The 16,991-nt window shown below is 43.7% G+C and overlaps 1 protein-coding gene across 6 annotated transcripts in view; it reads right to left on the bottom strand.

Annotated features, from left to right (window-relative positions):
• Positions 1–16,991, bottom strand: part of MYLK3 (myosin light chain kinase 3) — a 66,736-nt gene that overhangs the window by 8,395 nt on the left and 41,350 nt on the right. For all 6 annotated transcript variants that reach the window (XM_010347813.3, XM_074403468.1, XM_010347812.3 and 3 more), the window contains 2 exons: positions 10,685–10,755; positions 1,309–1,437 (listed from right to left, as the gene is read on the bottom strand). In XM_010347813.3, coding sequence (XP_010346115.2) covers positions 1,309–1,437; positions 10,685–10,755 — 200 coding nt within the window. The remainder of the gene's footprint in view (positions 1–1,308; positions 1,438–10,684; positions 10,756–16,991) is intronic.

Raw genomic sequence — 16,991 nt, 5'->3', positions numbered from 1 at the left:
AAAACATGATTTTGCCTCTGAGGAAGCAGCCAAGGGAAGTCCACAGCGGAGGAGAGAAGAAAACGGAGCATAGGGGTTCCACGATGCGGCAAAAGACGTCCTGCCCTGCCCGCCCCCATTCCTTACCCCTTGGGTACACTCCAGCCTCATTTGGGTTTTTATTTTGTTTTGTCTTCAAGCAGGGCCTCATTCTGTCACCCAGGCTGGAGTGCTGTGGTGCAATCATTGCTCATTGCAGCCTCGAACTCCTGGGCTCAGGCAATCCTCCCACCACAGCCTCCCAAAGTGCTGAGATTATAGGCACGATCCAGCTCCATTTGTACCAAAGCATCTGCATGTCTTTGCTGGAGAGCTTTCTCTCCAGCTGAAGCTTGCTTTACTCACCCAGAAGTATCAGGAAATCCATGCCACCCCATCTCCATTAGTCCACAAGCAATAACAGATAAGAGTTCATGTATAAATACACCAACTCCCTCCCCTGCTATGAAATAATTCTCAGGAAGTATTCCATGATGGATTCTGGAGCTCCCCAGCAGAATGAAACTCCAGTTGCCCACAACTGGGCCTTACTCCTGGGTCATGAATACCTTTGTTATTTTCAGTTACTACTTTTATGTCTCAGTATCAAAAAATTCAATGGCTCAAGCCATAACTTTTCTTTTTTTTTGAGACATGGCCTTGCTCTGTCACCCAGGCTGGAATGCAATGGCATGATCATGGCTCACTGCAACCTCAACTTCCCAAGCTCAAGCAATTCTCCCACTTCAGTCTCCCTAGTACTACTGGGACTACAGGCACGCACCACCGTGCCCAGCTAATTTTTTTTGTTTTTGGTAGCGACAGGGTCTCCTATGTTGCCAAGGCTGGTCTTAAACTCCTGGGCTCAAGCAATCCTCCCACTTTGGCCTCACAAAGAGCTGGGATTACAGGCATAAGCCACTATGCCCAGCTCAATCCATAAACTTGATACAGCTGCTGAAGCCCAAGTAGGCCTTCCTCACCAAGAAACAGGCCTTTAGAACTTTGTTCCAGGGAATCATATTGGCACATCTCACCTTTTTTCAATATTAACCTACTACAATGATAACTTGGAAATACAACGGCCTTGTAAATATGGTAACTGGCTTAACAACATCCCCTTCCCCAGCTCTTTTCTTTCCCCATCTCACTACCCTATTCCCCTACTGGGGTTTCCTGGGGACACTTCCTAAATAGACCACTGGTGCTGAAAATTTTGCTTCTAAGATTACCCAAGGGAAAACAAATAACCGCCGTCCCCACTTCAGAGCCAGGCTGCTAAGCACTCACAGCATGTAGGTGATGACTCCCACACTCCACATGTCCGTGGGGAACGAGACAAACTCATAGTTAACGACTTCTGGGGCCAGGAATTCAGGAGTGCCAAAATTCACCTTCAGCTTCTCTCGAGGCTTGTACCTGGGGAAGAGTGTAGAGTACAATGAACCATGGGGTGAGGCCTGGGAGATGTGGATTCTGGGGCTCATTTCTGATGGGAAGCACACATTACCCGCTTCCTGTTAGCCATATGGCCTGGACCCCACACCCACACTACACATGTGGATTACTGGGGAATAATCAGACCCCAGACCCATACTGCAGGCTTTTCTAAGTCAGTGGTAGAATCAGTTCTCTGATTCTAGAGAATCAGAGAACTACAGTCTTCCTCCTCCAGGCATTTGCTGCTTTCAATAGTCAAATTTATAGAAACAGAAATTAGGAAGGGGTTAGGGGCAAATGGAAAGTAGGAAGTTATTGTTTAATCGGTACAGAATTTCAGTTTTGCAAGACGAAAAAGCTCTGGAGATTGGTTGTACAACAATGTGAATGTACCAATTGTATATATATTTATAGTACATATGATGCTTTTTTTTTTTTTTTTGAGATAGGGTCTCACTCTGTTACTCAGGCTAGAGTGCAGTGACATGATCTCGGCTCACTGCAACCTCTGCCTCCCAGGCTCAAGCGATTCTCTCACCTCAGCCTCCTGAGTAGCTGGTACTACAGGCATGCGCCACCACGCCTGACTAATATTTTGTATTTTTTGTAGAGATGAGGTTTCACCACGTTGCCCAGGCTGGTCTCAAACTCCTGAGCTCAAAATATCCGCCTGCCTCGACATTACAAAGTGCTGGGATTAAAGGCATGAACCACCACACCCAGCAGGTATATATGATGCTTTGATACATGTGTACATTGTGGGATGGCTAAATCAAGCTAATTAACATGTGTATTACCTCACATACTTATTTTCTGTGGTGAGAACACTTAAAATCTATTCTCTCGGCAATTTTCAAGTATGCGATATATTATTAACTATAGTCGCCATGCTGTACAATGGCTCCCTTGAATTTATTCCTCCTTTCTTTTTTTTTTTTTTTTTGAGACGGAGTTTTGCTCTTGTTACCCAGGCTGGAGTGCAATGGCGTGATCTCGGCTCACCGCAACCTCCGCCTCCTGGGTTCAGGCAATTCTCCTGCCTCAGCCTCCTGAGTAGCTGGGATTACAGGCACACGCCACCATGCCCAGCTAATTTTTTGTATTTTTAGTAGAGACGGGGTTTCACCATGTTGACCAGGATGGTCTCGATCTCTCGACCTCGTGATCCACCCGCCTCGGCCTCCCAAAGTGCTGGGATTACAGACTTGAGCCACCGCGCCCGGCCTTATTCCTCCTTTCTAAGTGAAATATTGTGTCCCTTGGCTGACATCTCCTCAGTGCCACCTGCCCTACCTTTGGTAACTACCATCCAACGTTCTGCCTGTAAGTTTGTCTTTTAGATTCCACACATAAGTGAGATCACGTGGTACTTGTCTGTCTGAGTCTGGCTTATTTCACTTAACATAATGCCCTACAGGGTCATCCATGTCGCTGCAAATGGCAGGATCCCCTTCTCTTCTGAGGCTGAACAGTATTCATTTGCATATATACACCCGTTTCTTTATCCACCGATGGACACTAAGTGGTAACTTTTACGTTAACCACAATTCCAAAAATAAAGAATTAGAAAAAGTTCTGGACGTGAAGTTTAAGTAAGGCTAGGAAGAGAGTCAAAGGCTGAGTGGGAAAGGGGACAAACAGTGTGTTTTAGAGTCACTCTTGAGGGAAAAGAGAGTCTCTAACTAAAATTCCATGGGCATTTTCTATTTGTCAGGTGCTATGCTAAAAGTTTTATACATGCATAACATCTCTTTCCATCCTCCCAATAGCCCTGTGAAATAGGTAGGATGAGGCAATTGAGAATAATAATAATAAAATGAATAAAATGAATATTCTGCCAATATGCCCTGCTTCCTTTAAATCAGCTTTCAGAGAGCAGTCTCCTCTCCTCCAAATTTTCTGAGAGCCAGGTGGACACAGACCCAGCGCCAGCACAGCTGAGCCCATCCAGTGAAAGAGCAGCTTTAAATCACTCTTTAGCATTTGCATAGTATCTCACAGACTTAAATGAAATATTGGTTGGCTGTTTGTTATTTTCTTCCCTTATTCTTCCTGTCTCCGTTGTTAAGTACAATTATCGGCATAAAAGAGGTTTTTATTACCGATTTTTAGATTGCATTCCAGCCTGGGCAATAGAGCAAGACTCCTGTTCTCTCTCCCCCTTTTTCTTTCTCTTTCTTTCTTTCTCTAAAAAAAAAAAAAAAAGAAAGAAAAAAGAAAACTTTCCAATGTCTTTTTGAAGATGTATATTCATCTCATTGCTCTTGTCCTCCCACTTTGAAAAAAAAAAAAAAAGAAATACTTTCCCATGTGAGCTGGCCTTGACAAAGAGTTTTCCTAGGAAAGATCTCATTCCATGGACTTTAGGAATCTTACAATGGATATTAACAGCAGACTGCTATGTACAGGCCTCCCTTCCTTGCAGGGCTACAGAAAGGGCAGAACACAGCTGCTACAATGTAGGAGAAGGAAAGGACCAAACTAATCCGGTAAAAGCCTTCCTTTTTAGTTTCAAGTCTGTTGCTAGTCATAGAGCAAGAAAAAAAAAAAAAAAAAAAGCAGCAGGGTGGTGGTGGGGCAGGTGGGGGGGAGGTTGCCGGGGCTGGGCCCGGGAGGTAAGCGCTCCTCTGGCACCTGCTCCAGGTGCAGTGGAAGCACATATTTGTACAATTCTCCGAGGTCAGGACCTCCGGCAAGGAAGCACAAATATGTGCTTCCACTCCCCTTCATCAGCAGCTGGCCCAGGACTCAAGGATCAGGAGCAGAACTCCAACTAACAGAATAGCCTTCCCCTCAAGGAGAAGCCCCCAAAGCCACTCTCCCAGGTTGCATTACTGTTCCCAGTGCCTCATTGTGCCTCACAGCCACACCTTGTGTCATGAGACTTTGTAGTCCTGTCCACAAGAGGTAGAATATATCAACCCCCGACCCCACTGACAGTGGGCCCATGCCAACCTAGGCCATCAGAGCTTGTCCTCTTGCTCCTTCACCATCACCATGAGAATGAGGGCACACGGAGCAGACTTGCTGTCACTGAGCTGCACCCTGGATTCAAGCCCAACTGTGCCCAGTCTAGCTCAGCGACTCCCAATCAGGGGTATGTGACTAAATGCATCACAATCATCTATCTGTTGTTGTTGTTGTTGTTTTAAAGCCCTGATTCATAGCATTTGCAGTTTCTATGGTGTAGATGCCAATTTTAACATGGCCAATGTCAAGGTACCATCATGATGTCACTAAACAAAGGTGGGAAGAGCTGCACAGTGGCACCCCCTCTTCAGTATTTCTACCATAGAGACACGACAGGCAGAAGCAACCTCAAGCTCAGAGCACAGCGGCATAGTTAGGAAGCAATAGAATCTGAATATTTAGTACCTTCAATTTTAATATGATTTCCTTAATTTTAAACTTATAGAATTTAATTCTTACTAATGGCAGTGTTTAACAACTGGATTACAAAACTCCTTATCATGAATTAATACAGTAAGTATTAGTCGAAGTTACGTCCAGCATATCACTCCCTCAGCTAAATCACAAGTGTGGATAGGAACAAATTATTATCATGTTAAGCCTCTGGTTTTGGGGTGGTTTGTTACACAGCACTATTGCAGCAATAGCTGACTGAGACATTCACCCTAAAGCTGGCAAAACATCCATCAAAACACTCTCTTCAGATTCTTAGCACAAGTCTTTCTATGACTGTAGGGTCACATAGGAGGCTGTAACCTCATGAGGCTTGGGGTAGGCATCCCCTTACTCTGCCAAAGGATCTGATGAAATGAGATCTTTTGTACTCTGATTCCAGTCTGAGCACTGGACTGGGAGTCCGGACTCCCAACCTGTTTTAGATAATTTCCACTATGTCCTTAGCCTTAACCTGGATGTGTCACTATTTAGATGCACTGATGGCTCTCACTCCTGGCCTGGGATAACCTTGGTCCCTCTTGCCAGAGGTCCTGACCTCGGAGAATTGTACAGATATGTGCTTCCACTGCACAAGGAGCCATGGCCTTGCTGAAAATCTCAGCACCTTCTAATAGCCCCCCAGAAACACAACTTTATTTTCTATACTTTATGCTGGGGGGATATTAGCATTCCCTTTGTCTTTACAAACATTTAGTTATTCTGTAGCATGGAATATGCTTCCTCAACCTGCAAAACCCACCCAGATCCTCTTGGAAAGACACAGTGCCCAGGAAGCAGGGCAGTTTGGCAAAAAACAACTTGCTAAACAAAACTGCGGAATGACCCCATTGCCAGATTATGGAGGATGTTTTTGACATTTTCTGTCCACTGCACAGCCAGAACCTGTGTCTCTGCCAGCCTGGCCCCACAGAGGGCAGTTTCCTACATTATCACGGGTTTTGGGCACCTGCCCATCACCAGTGCCCAGCTGTTTTCCATGGGTGGCCTGTTCGTACATTTGGCACCATGTTTATTTTCTAGATCTTGCCCTCTGCTTCTGGTCCCGCCAGCAGAATTCTTGCCCTTGACCAGGTTAATGAATTTGTCTGACAGTTCTGGATGGATTAGGCACTGTGGTGTTACATATATATGTGGTGTTATATACATGTGTGTATGTTCCTGGCTACTAACTTGCATATTCCTTGTTATAATGTTGGGACACTTTAGGCCTCAGGAGACAATCTCTCTGTTCTTCTCCAGTCCTTGTTTATCCTTCCCAAGGCAGGACTCTAATCTGACTGTGGATCAAAAGACCCTCATTCTAGAAAGGGTCCTGCCCCCCTACCCTAAAGGAAGGAATGCGACACAGAGAGGCTAAGAAAAAGACAGGCCTTGCTGGTTTTAGATCATGGGCTTTTTGTCCAATCACCTTTCTACGCCATGGTCAATCATGCTTATGTCATGAAGCCTCCATAAAAACCTAAGAGGACAGGGTTGGTGAGCTTCCCAATGGCTGAACACGGGGAGGTTCCTGGAGAGGGGGGCGCACAGGGAGGGCATGGAAGATCCATGACCCTTCCCCCATTCCCCTTCCTATGCCTCTTTTCACCTGTATTCTTTGTAATATAAACAGATAAATGTAAGTAAGTGTTTCCTTGAGTTCTGTGAGCCATTCCAGCAAATTAAGCAAACCCAAAGAGGGGGGTCATGGGAACCCTAACATGAAGACATTCCATCAGAAGCTCCAGAGGTTTGGACTTGTGACCAGTGTCTGGGGGAAGACGGGGTATCCTTGAGGACTGAGCCCTCAACCTGTAGGATCTGCGGCTATCTCCTGGTAGGGGATGTCGAACTGAGCTGCAGAATACCCAGCTGACATCTGCTGCTCCCCGGTGGGGAACCCACCTGCCCGCTTTTGATCACAGAAGTCTTCAGTGTTGTTTGCTGCGGTGTGAGAGCAAATACAATTTGAGAGTTTTTCCCAAACAGCCACTCAGCGTGGAGGCTTTTGGCTTCACTCATTTCTGGTAAATTGACCTACAGACCTTTTCACCTCTCCACCAGATAAGACTCTGAAGCTTACAGGATAATGTTCAGAAGTGTGAGCCTCGCATTCACGATTCCCCATTAGTGCCCTCATCTTCCATTGTATCTTCTCCCAACCAGCCCGCGCATACACGGTGTGCACCCTATTCTCAGCCCGTAACTCACAGGGTTCCCCTGCCTCCCCTCCAGGCAGTGCTGCACTGGAGCTGGCTCTCAGGTGCACAGGAGTCCTGAGTGCCTTTCCTCCCAACTCCGCCTTCAGTGATATCATCTTGGTAGCTTGTAGTTAGCAAACATTGGCAAAGATTCCAAATCAAACCTACTCCTTCTCACTCCCCACTCCCTCATGCTGGTGCTGAAGCATTTGCCAGTGGAGCAGCATTGCCTACAGACAGCAAATCCTGTCTACCAGTCCCTGTCGGCTGCTCAGAGAAGCTTTCCCTGACTCCGGGGCGTCCAGTGGTTACTTCTTTCTTGGCGTTCACAATGTGTTCCTGCAAAGGCTCATGTGGCAGCAGGCCATCAGGTATTTGACAACGTACTGCATACATCAGCGTGTGCATTCTCAGTGAAGACAATATTGCCCCATGGGGGACAAGCATTGGTTCTGAAGGGACAGAACAGCCTTAGCTATTGCAATGGTTTACGGCTCTCCGAAGGGCCACAGCACATAAACAGATACACAGTACACCAGTGGCATTAAATGTCATGGCATGGGGGGACTAAGTGATTGAGGAAATAAAGTCAAAAAGGGTTCACAATGGGGCAGGCAGTGATCATGAAACAGGTTGAGAAACATTCCCCTAGTGTATACAACGTGCAAGCGTGTGGGACGCTTCTGAATTTTATAGCATATTATCTGGGAAAATACTAAGCAATTTGCTAACATGACAGATTGAATGTGATTTTTGAGTATTTGGGTTGCAGAGATTTTCTTCTGTCCATCACTGTGTGATGGAGACCCTGAAGGCCCTGTGGGATGACATGAACTTCCTCTTGTGGTTACACCAGCAGCACATCGGGCACTGAAAATGGATCATCACGCTGCAAATGGGTCACGTTAACACTTCAACCAGTAGAGGAGTGACCAGGAAGACCAGCACTGAGGGTATGGGTGCTGCCTGGGAGGCAGGTGCTGCAAGGCAGAGCTGAGCTCAGGCACGTGGCTCTGCCTCCAGGGCCACGGTTGTGCTTCCTTCCATTCATGGATGTGGTGGAGGGCATCATGTGGCCATGAAATAAGAAAACTACTTCTTCATGGATAACAGCCATCAGGGCCAGGCACAGTGGCTCACGCCTGTAATCCCAGCACTTTAGGAGGCCGAGGCGGGAGAATAACTTCAAGTCAGGAGTTCGAGACCAGCCTAGCCAGCATGGTGAAACCCTGTCTCTATTAAAAATACAAAAATTGCCGGGCGCGGTGGCTCAAGCCTGTAATCCCAGCACTGTGGGAGGCCGAGGCGGGTGGATCACGAGGTCGAGAGATCGAGACCATCTTGGTCAACATGGTGAAACCCCGTCTCTACTAAAAATACAAAAAACTAGCTGGGCATGGTGGCGCGTGCCTGTAATCCCAGCTACTTAGGAGGCTGAGGCAGGAGAATTGCCTGAGCCCAGGAGGCGGAGGTTGCGGTGAGCCGAGATTGCGCCATTGCACTCCAGCCTGGGTAACAAGAGCGAAACTCTGTCTCAAAAACAAAACAAAACAAAACAAAAAAAAAAACAAAAATTAGCTGGGTGTGGTGGCGGGTGCCTGTTGTCCCAGCTACTTGGGAGGCTGAGTCAGGAGAATTGCTGGAAACCGGAAGGCGGAGGTTGCAGTGAGCTGAGGTTACGCCACTGCACTCCAGCCTCTGGTCGACAGAGTGAGATTATCAAAAAAAAAAAAAAAAGAAGAAGAAGAAAGAAAGAAAGAAGAAGAAGAAAAAGCCAGCCATCAGGAGAGAGAAGGAGCTTCATCTTCTTGAAAATTCAGCTGCAGCCAAAGACCTTCCTAGAAGATACGTGATTCCCAGAGAAATGTCACTCTTGGGGGAAACAGAATCCTGGCTGAATCTTGGAAGCTGGGCATACATTACTGCCGTGTTTATGAACCGAGGATGCCTGAAGGTTTAGAGGAAGCCTTCCCAGATGCCAAAGATATGCTACTACCACTGCTGAGAACCCACACCACTGGGCATGTGTGCCGTGGGCAGGAACCCTCCGGAGGCACAGTGTTCAGCATACATGTGACTTTTACAGCACCTATCTGAGAAGAGTGGAGAGTGATGGTGAAGTGGGCTGCTGAGCAGGGTGCTGGGCTGCGCAGTTTTGTGAATTCCCCAGGCCTCTTGGGGCCAGGAGGTGCTGGGCTATGTGATGCATCCGTCACCATCCCTGCCCTCCAGGAAATGACCAGTTAAATACAAAAAGTGAGTATGTGACAGTGTTGGGTGGTGCCATGGGTAGTGTCCCTTGGGCTGCACAGCAATGTTAGCCACACTGCACTGGGCTCCAAGCATTTTAAGAGACTATGAGATTTTTAACATCATAGACATTGGGCCCAGATTAGGTGACTCACACCTGTAATTCCAGCACTTTGGGAGGCTGAAGCAAGAGGATCACTTGAGGTCAGGAGTTTGAGACCAGTCTGGCCCACTTAGTGAAACCCCATTTTTACTAAAAATACAAAAATTAGCCATGTGTGGTGGTGAATGCCTGTAATCCCAGCTACTTGGGAGGCTAAGGCAGGTGAATTGCTTGAATCCAGGAAGCAGATGTTGTAGTGAACAGAGATTGCATCATTGCATTTCAGTCTGGGTAACAGAGCAAGACTCCATCTCAAAGTAATAATAATAAAAATATATATACACAATGTTTATTATTTATTTATTTGTAGACAGGGTCTAGCTGTATTGCCCAGACTGGAGTATAATGGTGCGATCTTAGCTCACTGAAAGCTCAAGTGATCCTCCCACCTCAGCCTCCTGAGTAGCTGAGACTACAGGTGCTCACCACCATGCTGGCTAATTTTGTGTTTTTTGTAGAGATGAGATCTTGCTATATTGTCCAGGCTGGTCTCAAATTCCTGGGGTCAAGAGATCCTCCCTCCTTGACCTCCCAAAGTGTTGGGATTACAGGAATGAACCACTGTGTTGGGCCTACAATGTTTACTTTACTCCCTGAAACGTGAGAACCTGACCTCCCAGATAGGATGGGTCCACACTATCTGTGTATTTTCTCATTTAACCCTCGTAACCACCCCCCTGCCAGCAGGTAATGCATTATATCGTCATTTCACCAAGATTTAAACCAGTCCTGAGTGGTTATAGAAACAGCCACCCATGGCACCACCCAACACTGTCACATACTCACTTTTTGTATTTAACCTGGTCATTTCCTGGAGGGCAGGGATGGTGACAGATGCATTGCATAGCCCAGCACCTCCTGGCCCGCAGAAGGCCTGTGGAATCCACAGAACTGAGCAGCCTAGCACCCAGCTCAGCAACCCCCTTCACCATCACTCTTCTCTCTTCTGATAGGTGGTGTGAAGACCAGTTAATCCCATAGCCGTTTAGGGAGAAGCAGAGCCCACAGCACAAAACCAGCCCCTGCAAGAGCATCAGGGCCTGTCTGCAAGTCAAAGGCCACCAGCCTCTGTGCACAAGAACTCAAGCATTTGGGATCCAATCAGTTCCAAAACTCAAGCATTGGCTGGGTCAGCAGTAACCATGCCCAGAGAGCCACAAAGAATCCCAAGGAATTTTGCTAAGTTGTCTAAATAAAACCCCCTTACCTTCTGGCCAGCCCGAAGTCAATGATCTTAATTTGATGTCCTGTCTGATTGATGCACAGTATGTTCTCCGGCTGGGAAAGAAAGAAGTCTGCTTAGCCCAAGTAACAGAGAGGAGGTCTGCAGCTGCCTCGCTTCTTTGTCTATAGACCTCCGTTTTCCAGCCTTCAAGGCACCCAAATTGCTCAGGGCAGCCCTGCAGGGGCTGGATAGATAATGAAAATACATGAAGCGGCTGGTGAGACAATTAGGATTGGTGTGGACTGTGGGAAACTGGAGGCTACTGGCCTGTGTAAAGGGACAGCACTACCCAGTGCCAGCCACTGATCACCACGTATGAGTGCAGGCACAACGCCAGAGTTTCTCAGTCCTCAAGGGAAGCCAGGAATTCAGGGGTTTTTTGTTTGGTTGGTTTTGTTTTTAATTAAAAAAATAGAGATGGGGGTCTCGCCATGTTCCCCAGGTTGGTCTCGAACCCCTAGGGTCAAGAGATCCTCCAGCCTCAGCCTCCCAAAGTGCTGGGCTTACAGGTAAGCCACCATGCCCAGCTAGGAATTCAGGTTTTTATGTGAAAATTCCATGCTTTTAAATGTTAACAACTACGTGAAATCTAAACTCACATCTGGAAGCCCCACAGAACACCTCTGTGATGTATATTTGGCCCATGAGTTGCTTGTGTGGGACTACTGGTTTGGGGCTGCCTCCCCAAACCTGGCTGTACATTGGAATCATCAGGGGAGCTTTTAAAATCCCAATGTTATACTGGAATGCTAAGAGAATTAAAAAAAAAAAAAAAAAAAAAGTCCCAGTGCCCAAGCCTCAACCCTGACCAATTACATCAGAACCTCTGGGGTGACACCAAAGCATCACTGGTTGGTTAAGGAGAGCAGAGCTGCCGAATGTCCACTGCCTTTCTGCAGTGACAGCTGTGGCCCATGGCATGAGGCTGGCAGCCTTAGCACGCCTCTCCTCCTGCGGCACTTGGATCAGCTCTGAGGCCCTGAGGGAGCCTGGAAGGATGCTCGCTGCTTGTACATGACAAATTTGGGTTTATGTGTGTTGGAGGTTTGGGGAGAGAAGCTGAATGAAGATCTAGGGCTTACGATAGACAGGACTTGCAGACCCAGGGCCCAGTGCCTGAGGCACAGGGGCTCATTACCTGGTTCTGAGCCCTGGATGAGTTCCTCCCCATTCCTGAAGACTCAATGTCTCCATATGTAAAATAGGAGTAATAACCTCTTCCTGCCTGTGCCCCGGGAGGGTGTGAGGATCAAATGACATAATATGCATGAAACACTTTACAGCTTCCAAAGCAAATGTCTGCTATTTTTCCCAACAGAAGACTTCATTGTTATTTGTGTTATAATGAGGTCGTACAATTCCTCAGATAGGTGGAGAGAATGGTGTTTAAAAATCCCTATGTCTTCTATATGAGATCTAGAATAACACTGTCCAATAAAAATATAATGCAGCCACATATAGTTTTCTAGTATGCACATTTAAAAAGGTCAAAAGAAACAGTGAACTTAATTTTTATAACATTATGAATAATACAAATAATACTGATTTTTATCATAAAACTCACCATTTTAAAGTATGCAATTCAGTGATTTTTAGTATATTCACAGAGTTGTGCAATGATACCACTATCTAATTTTGGAACATTTTCATCACCTCAAAAAAAAAACAAACCCATACCCATCATCAGTCCCTGTCCATTCTACCCTTACTTCCCACCCTCTGGCAATCATTAATGTATTCTCTTTCTCTGTGGATTTGCCTATTCTGGACATTTCATATAAATGGAATCATTAAAATATGGCCTTTCATGTCTGCTTTCCTTCACTTACCAGAATGTTTTCAAGGTTTATCCATGTTGTGTAGCACGTATCAGTCCTTCATTCCTTTCCATGGCTAAATAATATTCCATTGTATGGATTAGACCATATTTTATTTATCCATTAACTAATAAAGTTAATGAACATCTGGGTTGTTTACACTTTTGGCTATTATATATAATGCTACTAAAAACATTTGTGTGCAAGTTTTTGTGTCAACTTATATTTTAATTCTCTTAGGTGTATACCTAGGAGTAAAATTGCTGGGTTGTATGGTAATTCTATGTTTAGCATTTTTGGAAACTGCCAAACTTTTTAAAAAGTGAATGAACAATTTTACAACCCCACCAGCAATGTATGAGAGTTCCAAATTTTCCATATCCTAGCTAACCACCCCCCCCTTTTTTTTCAGATGGAGTTTTGTTCTTGTTGCCCAGGCTGGAGTGTAATGGTGCGACTGGCTCACTGTAACCTCTGCCTCCCAGGTTCAAGCGATTCTCCTGCCTCAGCCTCCCGAGTAGCTGGGATTACAGGTATGTAACATCACACCCAGCTAATTTTGTATTTTTAGTAGAGACAGGGTTTCTCCAAGTTGGTCAGGCTGGTCTCGAACTCCCAACATCAGGTGATCTGCCCACCTTGGCTTCCCAATGTGTAAGCCGCTGCACCCGGGCTTTAACACTTCTTATTGTGTGTCATGTTTGTAGTCAGTCTAGTGGATATGAAATAATTGATTTTGATTTACAGTTCTGTAACAAGGCTGAGAATGACTTCATGTGCGTAGTGGCAATTTTATGTTTTCATTGGATAAATGTCTATTCAAATCCTTTGACCATTTTTAATTGGTTATTTGTCTTTCTATTGTCTAAATACAAGTCCTTTATCTGAAACATGATTTGGAAATATTTTCTCCCATTCCGTGAGCTATTATTTTACTTTTCTCATGGATCATTTGAAGTATGAAGATTTTTCATTTTGATGAAGTCTAATTCATCTCTTTTTTTTTTTATTGATTATGTTTCTAGTGTCATATCTAAGACACCATTGCCTAATCCAAGGTCATAAGGATCTATTCCTATGTTTTCTTCTAATAATTTTGTAGTTTTAGCTCTTACATTTACATCAACTATCCATTTTGAATTAACTTTTTTTTAAATTAGATATTCTTTGTTTCTTGATTTTTATAATTTTACAATTTGTTTTCTTAATATTGCAAATTTTAAAATAAACCAGTGATAAATTATATTAGTAGGAGATGTAATTTCTTAGAACAATGTTAGATTTTTAATATTAAAAATGGAACCTACGGCTTTATCTTCTACCACAGAACCTTAAGCATAGAAAGAACTGCAAATAATCATTTACAGAATTAGTTGATTGTATGTGCATGTTAAGTAAGGCTAGAAGTTTCGACTTTGTATTTAATAGAGACTTTCCAATGATATTGAAAACTTTGGCATCATTCAGACAACAGGCTCTTCCTGGGAAGATAAAATAGGAATAATGCTACTTAATCTTAGTTAAAATGATTTCTGATAACTTTTATAAATGGCAGGAATAAGCGAAATACAGTGATATTTTTAGAACACTCTGTTCTAAGCAAGACTAATTCATTAAGGTTTAATGTATAAATCAATATTTTGGCTTCATTTAGAAATCACTAAACTCATGCTTGCTTCTCCAGTCAAAGTGAAAGCTTTAAGACTATAACACTGCCCAAAGATATCTAGGAATTATTTTATTTAAAAAAATCATGAATTAACTTTTTTTTTGAGACGGAGTTTTCACTCTTGTTACCCAGGCTGGAGTGCAATGGCACGATCTCGGCTCACCGCAACCTGCGACTCCTGGGTTCAGGCAATTCTCCTGCCTCAGCCTCCCAAGTAGCTGGGACTATAGGTGTGTGCCACCATACCCAGCTAATTTTTGTATTTTTAGTAGAGATGGGGTTTCACCATGTTGACCAGAATGGTCTCGATCTCTTGACCTTGTGATCCACCCGCCTCGGCCTCCCAAAGTGCTGGGATTACAGGCGTGAGCCACTGCGCCCGGCTGAATTAATTTTTGTATATGGTGTAAGGTAAGGGTCCAACTTCATTCTTTTACATGTAGCTCTCTAGCATGGGATCCCAGCACAATTGTTGAAAAGACTTACACTTTTCCCATTGAATTGTCATGGCACCGTTGTCACAAATCAAATGACCATAAATGTAATGGTTTATTTCTAGACTCTCAAGTGTATTAATTTGATGCATATATCTAATCTTACATCAATAATATATTGTTTTGGTTTCTGTAGCATTGTAGAAAGTTTTGAAATTGGGAAATGTTAGTCCTCCAAATTTGTTCTTTTTCAAGATTGTTTTTGTTATTCTAGGTCCCCTGAATTCCCATCTCAATTTTAGGATTTCATTAATATCTGGAAAGAAGCCAGCTATGACTTTGATAAAGGATTATGTTGAATCTGTGGATCAATGGGAGAGTCACCTTAACAATATTACATTTTCCAATCCATGACCATGGGATGGCTTTCCATTTGTTTAGGTCTTTGAATTACCTTAACATTTTGTTGTAGTCTTCAGAGTATGTCTTGCACTTATTTTGTTAATTTTTTTCTAAGTATTTTACTCTTCTGATGCTGTCACAAATGAAATTAATTTCTTAATTTTATTTACAGATTGTTCAGTCCCTGTATTTAAAAATACAATTAATTTTTGTATATATGAGTTACATACCAGAATCTTGATGAATTTATGAATCCTAATCGTTTCCTCTCCTTAGGATTTTTTACATACAAGTGGGTGGCATCTGCAAATAAACATAGTTTTACTTCCTTCCCAATCTGAATGCCTTTTATTTCTTTTCTTGCCTAATTGCCCTAGTTAGAGCCTCCAGTAAAATGTTCAATTCAAGTGGCAAGGACAGATACCCTGTCTTGTTCCTGATTTTAAGGAGAAAACATTCAGTCTCCTACTACTAAGCTTAATGTTAGCTGTGAGTTTTTCATAGGTGGCCTTTATCAGGTTAAGGAGGTTCTGGTCCTCATTTGTTTATTGTTTTCACCATTAAAAAATTTTGAATTTTGTCAATTACTTTTTCTATATCTATTAAAATTATTATATTAATATGGCACATTTCATATGTTAAACCAACCTTGCATTCTTGGGATAAACCCCACTTTGTCATGTATATGATCCTTTTTATATGTTCAGTTTGCTAACATTTTATTGAGAATTTTTGCATCTATATCCATAAGGGACTTTGGTCTGTAGCCTTCTTTCCTTGTGATGTCTTCTTTGATTTTGAGATGAGGATAAGACTAGTCTCATAAAATGAGAAGGAAGTGTTCCCTCTTCTTTGATTTTTGGAAGAATTTGTAAAGGTATTAATTCTTTAAACATTTGGCTTTTATTGCATTTGCTTTTGGGTTCTTGCTCATGAAATCCTTGCCTAAGCCAATGTCTAGAAGGGTTTTTCCAGTGTTGCCTTCTAGAATTTTTAGTTTCAGGTCTTAGATTTAAGTCCTTGATCCATCTTGAGTTGATTTTTGTATAAGGTGAGAGATGAGGATGCAGTTTCATTCTCCTGCATGTGGCTTGCCAGTTATCCAAGCACCGTTTGTTGAATAGGGTGTCCTTTCCTCAGTTGATGTTTTTGTTTGCTTTGTTGAAGATTATTTAGCTGTAAGTATTAGGGTTTATTTCTGGGTTCTCTATTCTCTTCCATTAGTCTATGTGCCTGTTTTTATGACAGTACCATATACTACTCAGCCATAAAAAGGAATGAATTAATGGCATTTACAGTGACCTGGGTGAGACTGGAGACTATTACTCTAAGTGAAGTAACTCAGAAATAGAAAACCAAACATTGTATGTTCTCACTCATATGTGAGAATTAAGCTATGAGGATGCAAAGGCGTAAGAAAGACACAATGGACTTTGGTAACTCAGAGGCAAAGGGTGGGAAGAGATTGAGGGATAAAAGATCGCGAATTGGGTGCAGGGTATACTGCTCAGGTGATAGTTACAGCAAAATTTCACAAATCACCGCCAAAGAACTTACTCATGTAACCAAACAACACTTGTTCCCCAATAACCTATGGAAAGAATAATTAAAAAAAAAAATTGGGGCCAGGCGTGGTGGCTCACACCTATAATCCCAGTAATTTGGGAGGCCAAGGTGGGCAGATCACTTGTGCCCAGGAGTTCAAGACCAGCCTGGGCAACGTGGTGAAATCCCATCTCTACAAAAAAAAAATACAAAAACTAGTTGCACATGAGGCACTCATCGCTAGTCCCAGCTACTCAGGAGGCTGAGGTGGGAGGACCCCTTGAGCCCAGGAGGTTGAAGCTGCAGGGAGCTGTGGTCACGCCACTGCACTTTAGCCTGGGTAACAGAGCAAGACCCTGTCTCAAAACAAACAAACAAACAAACAAACATACATTTGGTATAATTCACCAGTGAAGCCATAT

Source organism: Saimiri boliviensis, chromosome 1, assembly GCF_048565385.1.
Source record: "Saimiri boliviensis isolate mSaiBol1 chromosome 1, mSaiBol1.pri, whole genome shotgun sequence".
Classification (NCBI taxonomy): domain Eukaryota; kingdom Metazoa; phylum Chordata; class Mammalia; order Primates; family Cebidae; genus Saimiri; species Saimiri boliviensis.
The sequence above is the reverse complement of the archived record's forward strand: the minus strand, read 5'-3'. Positions and strand labels throughout refer to the sequence as shown.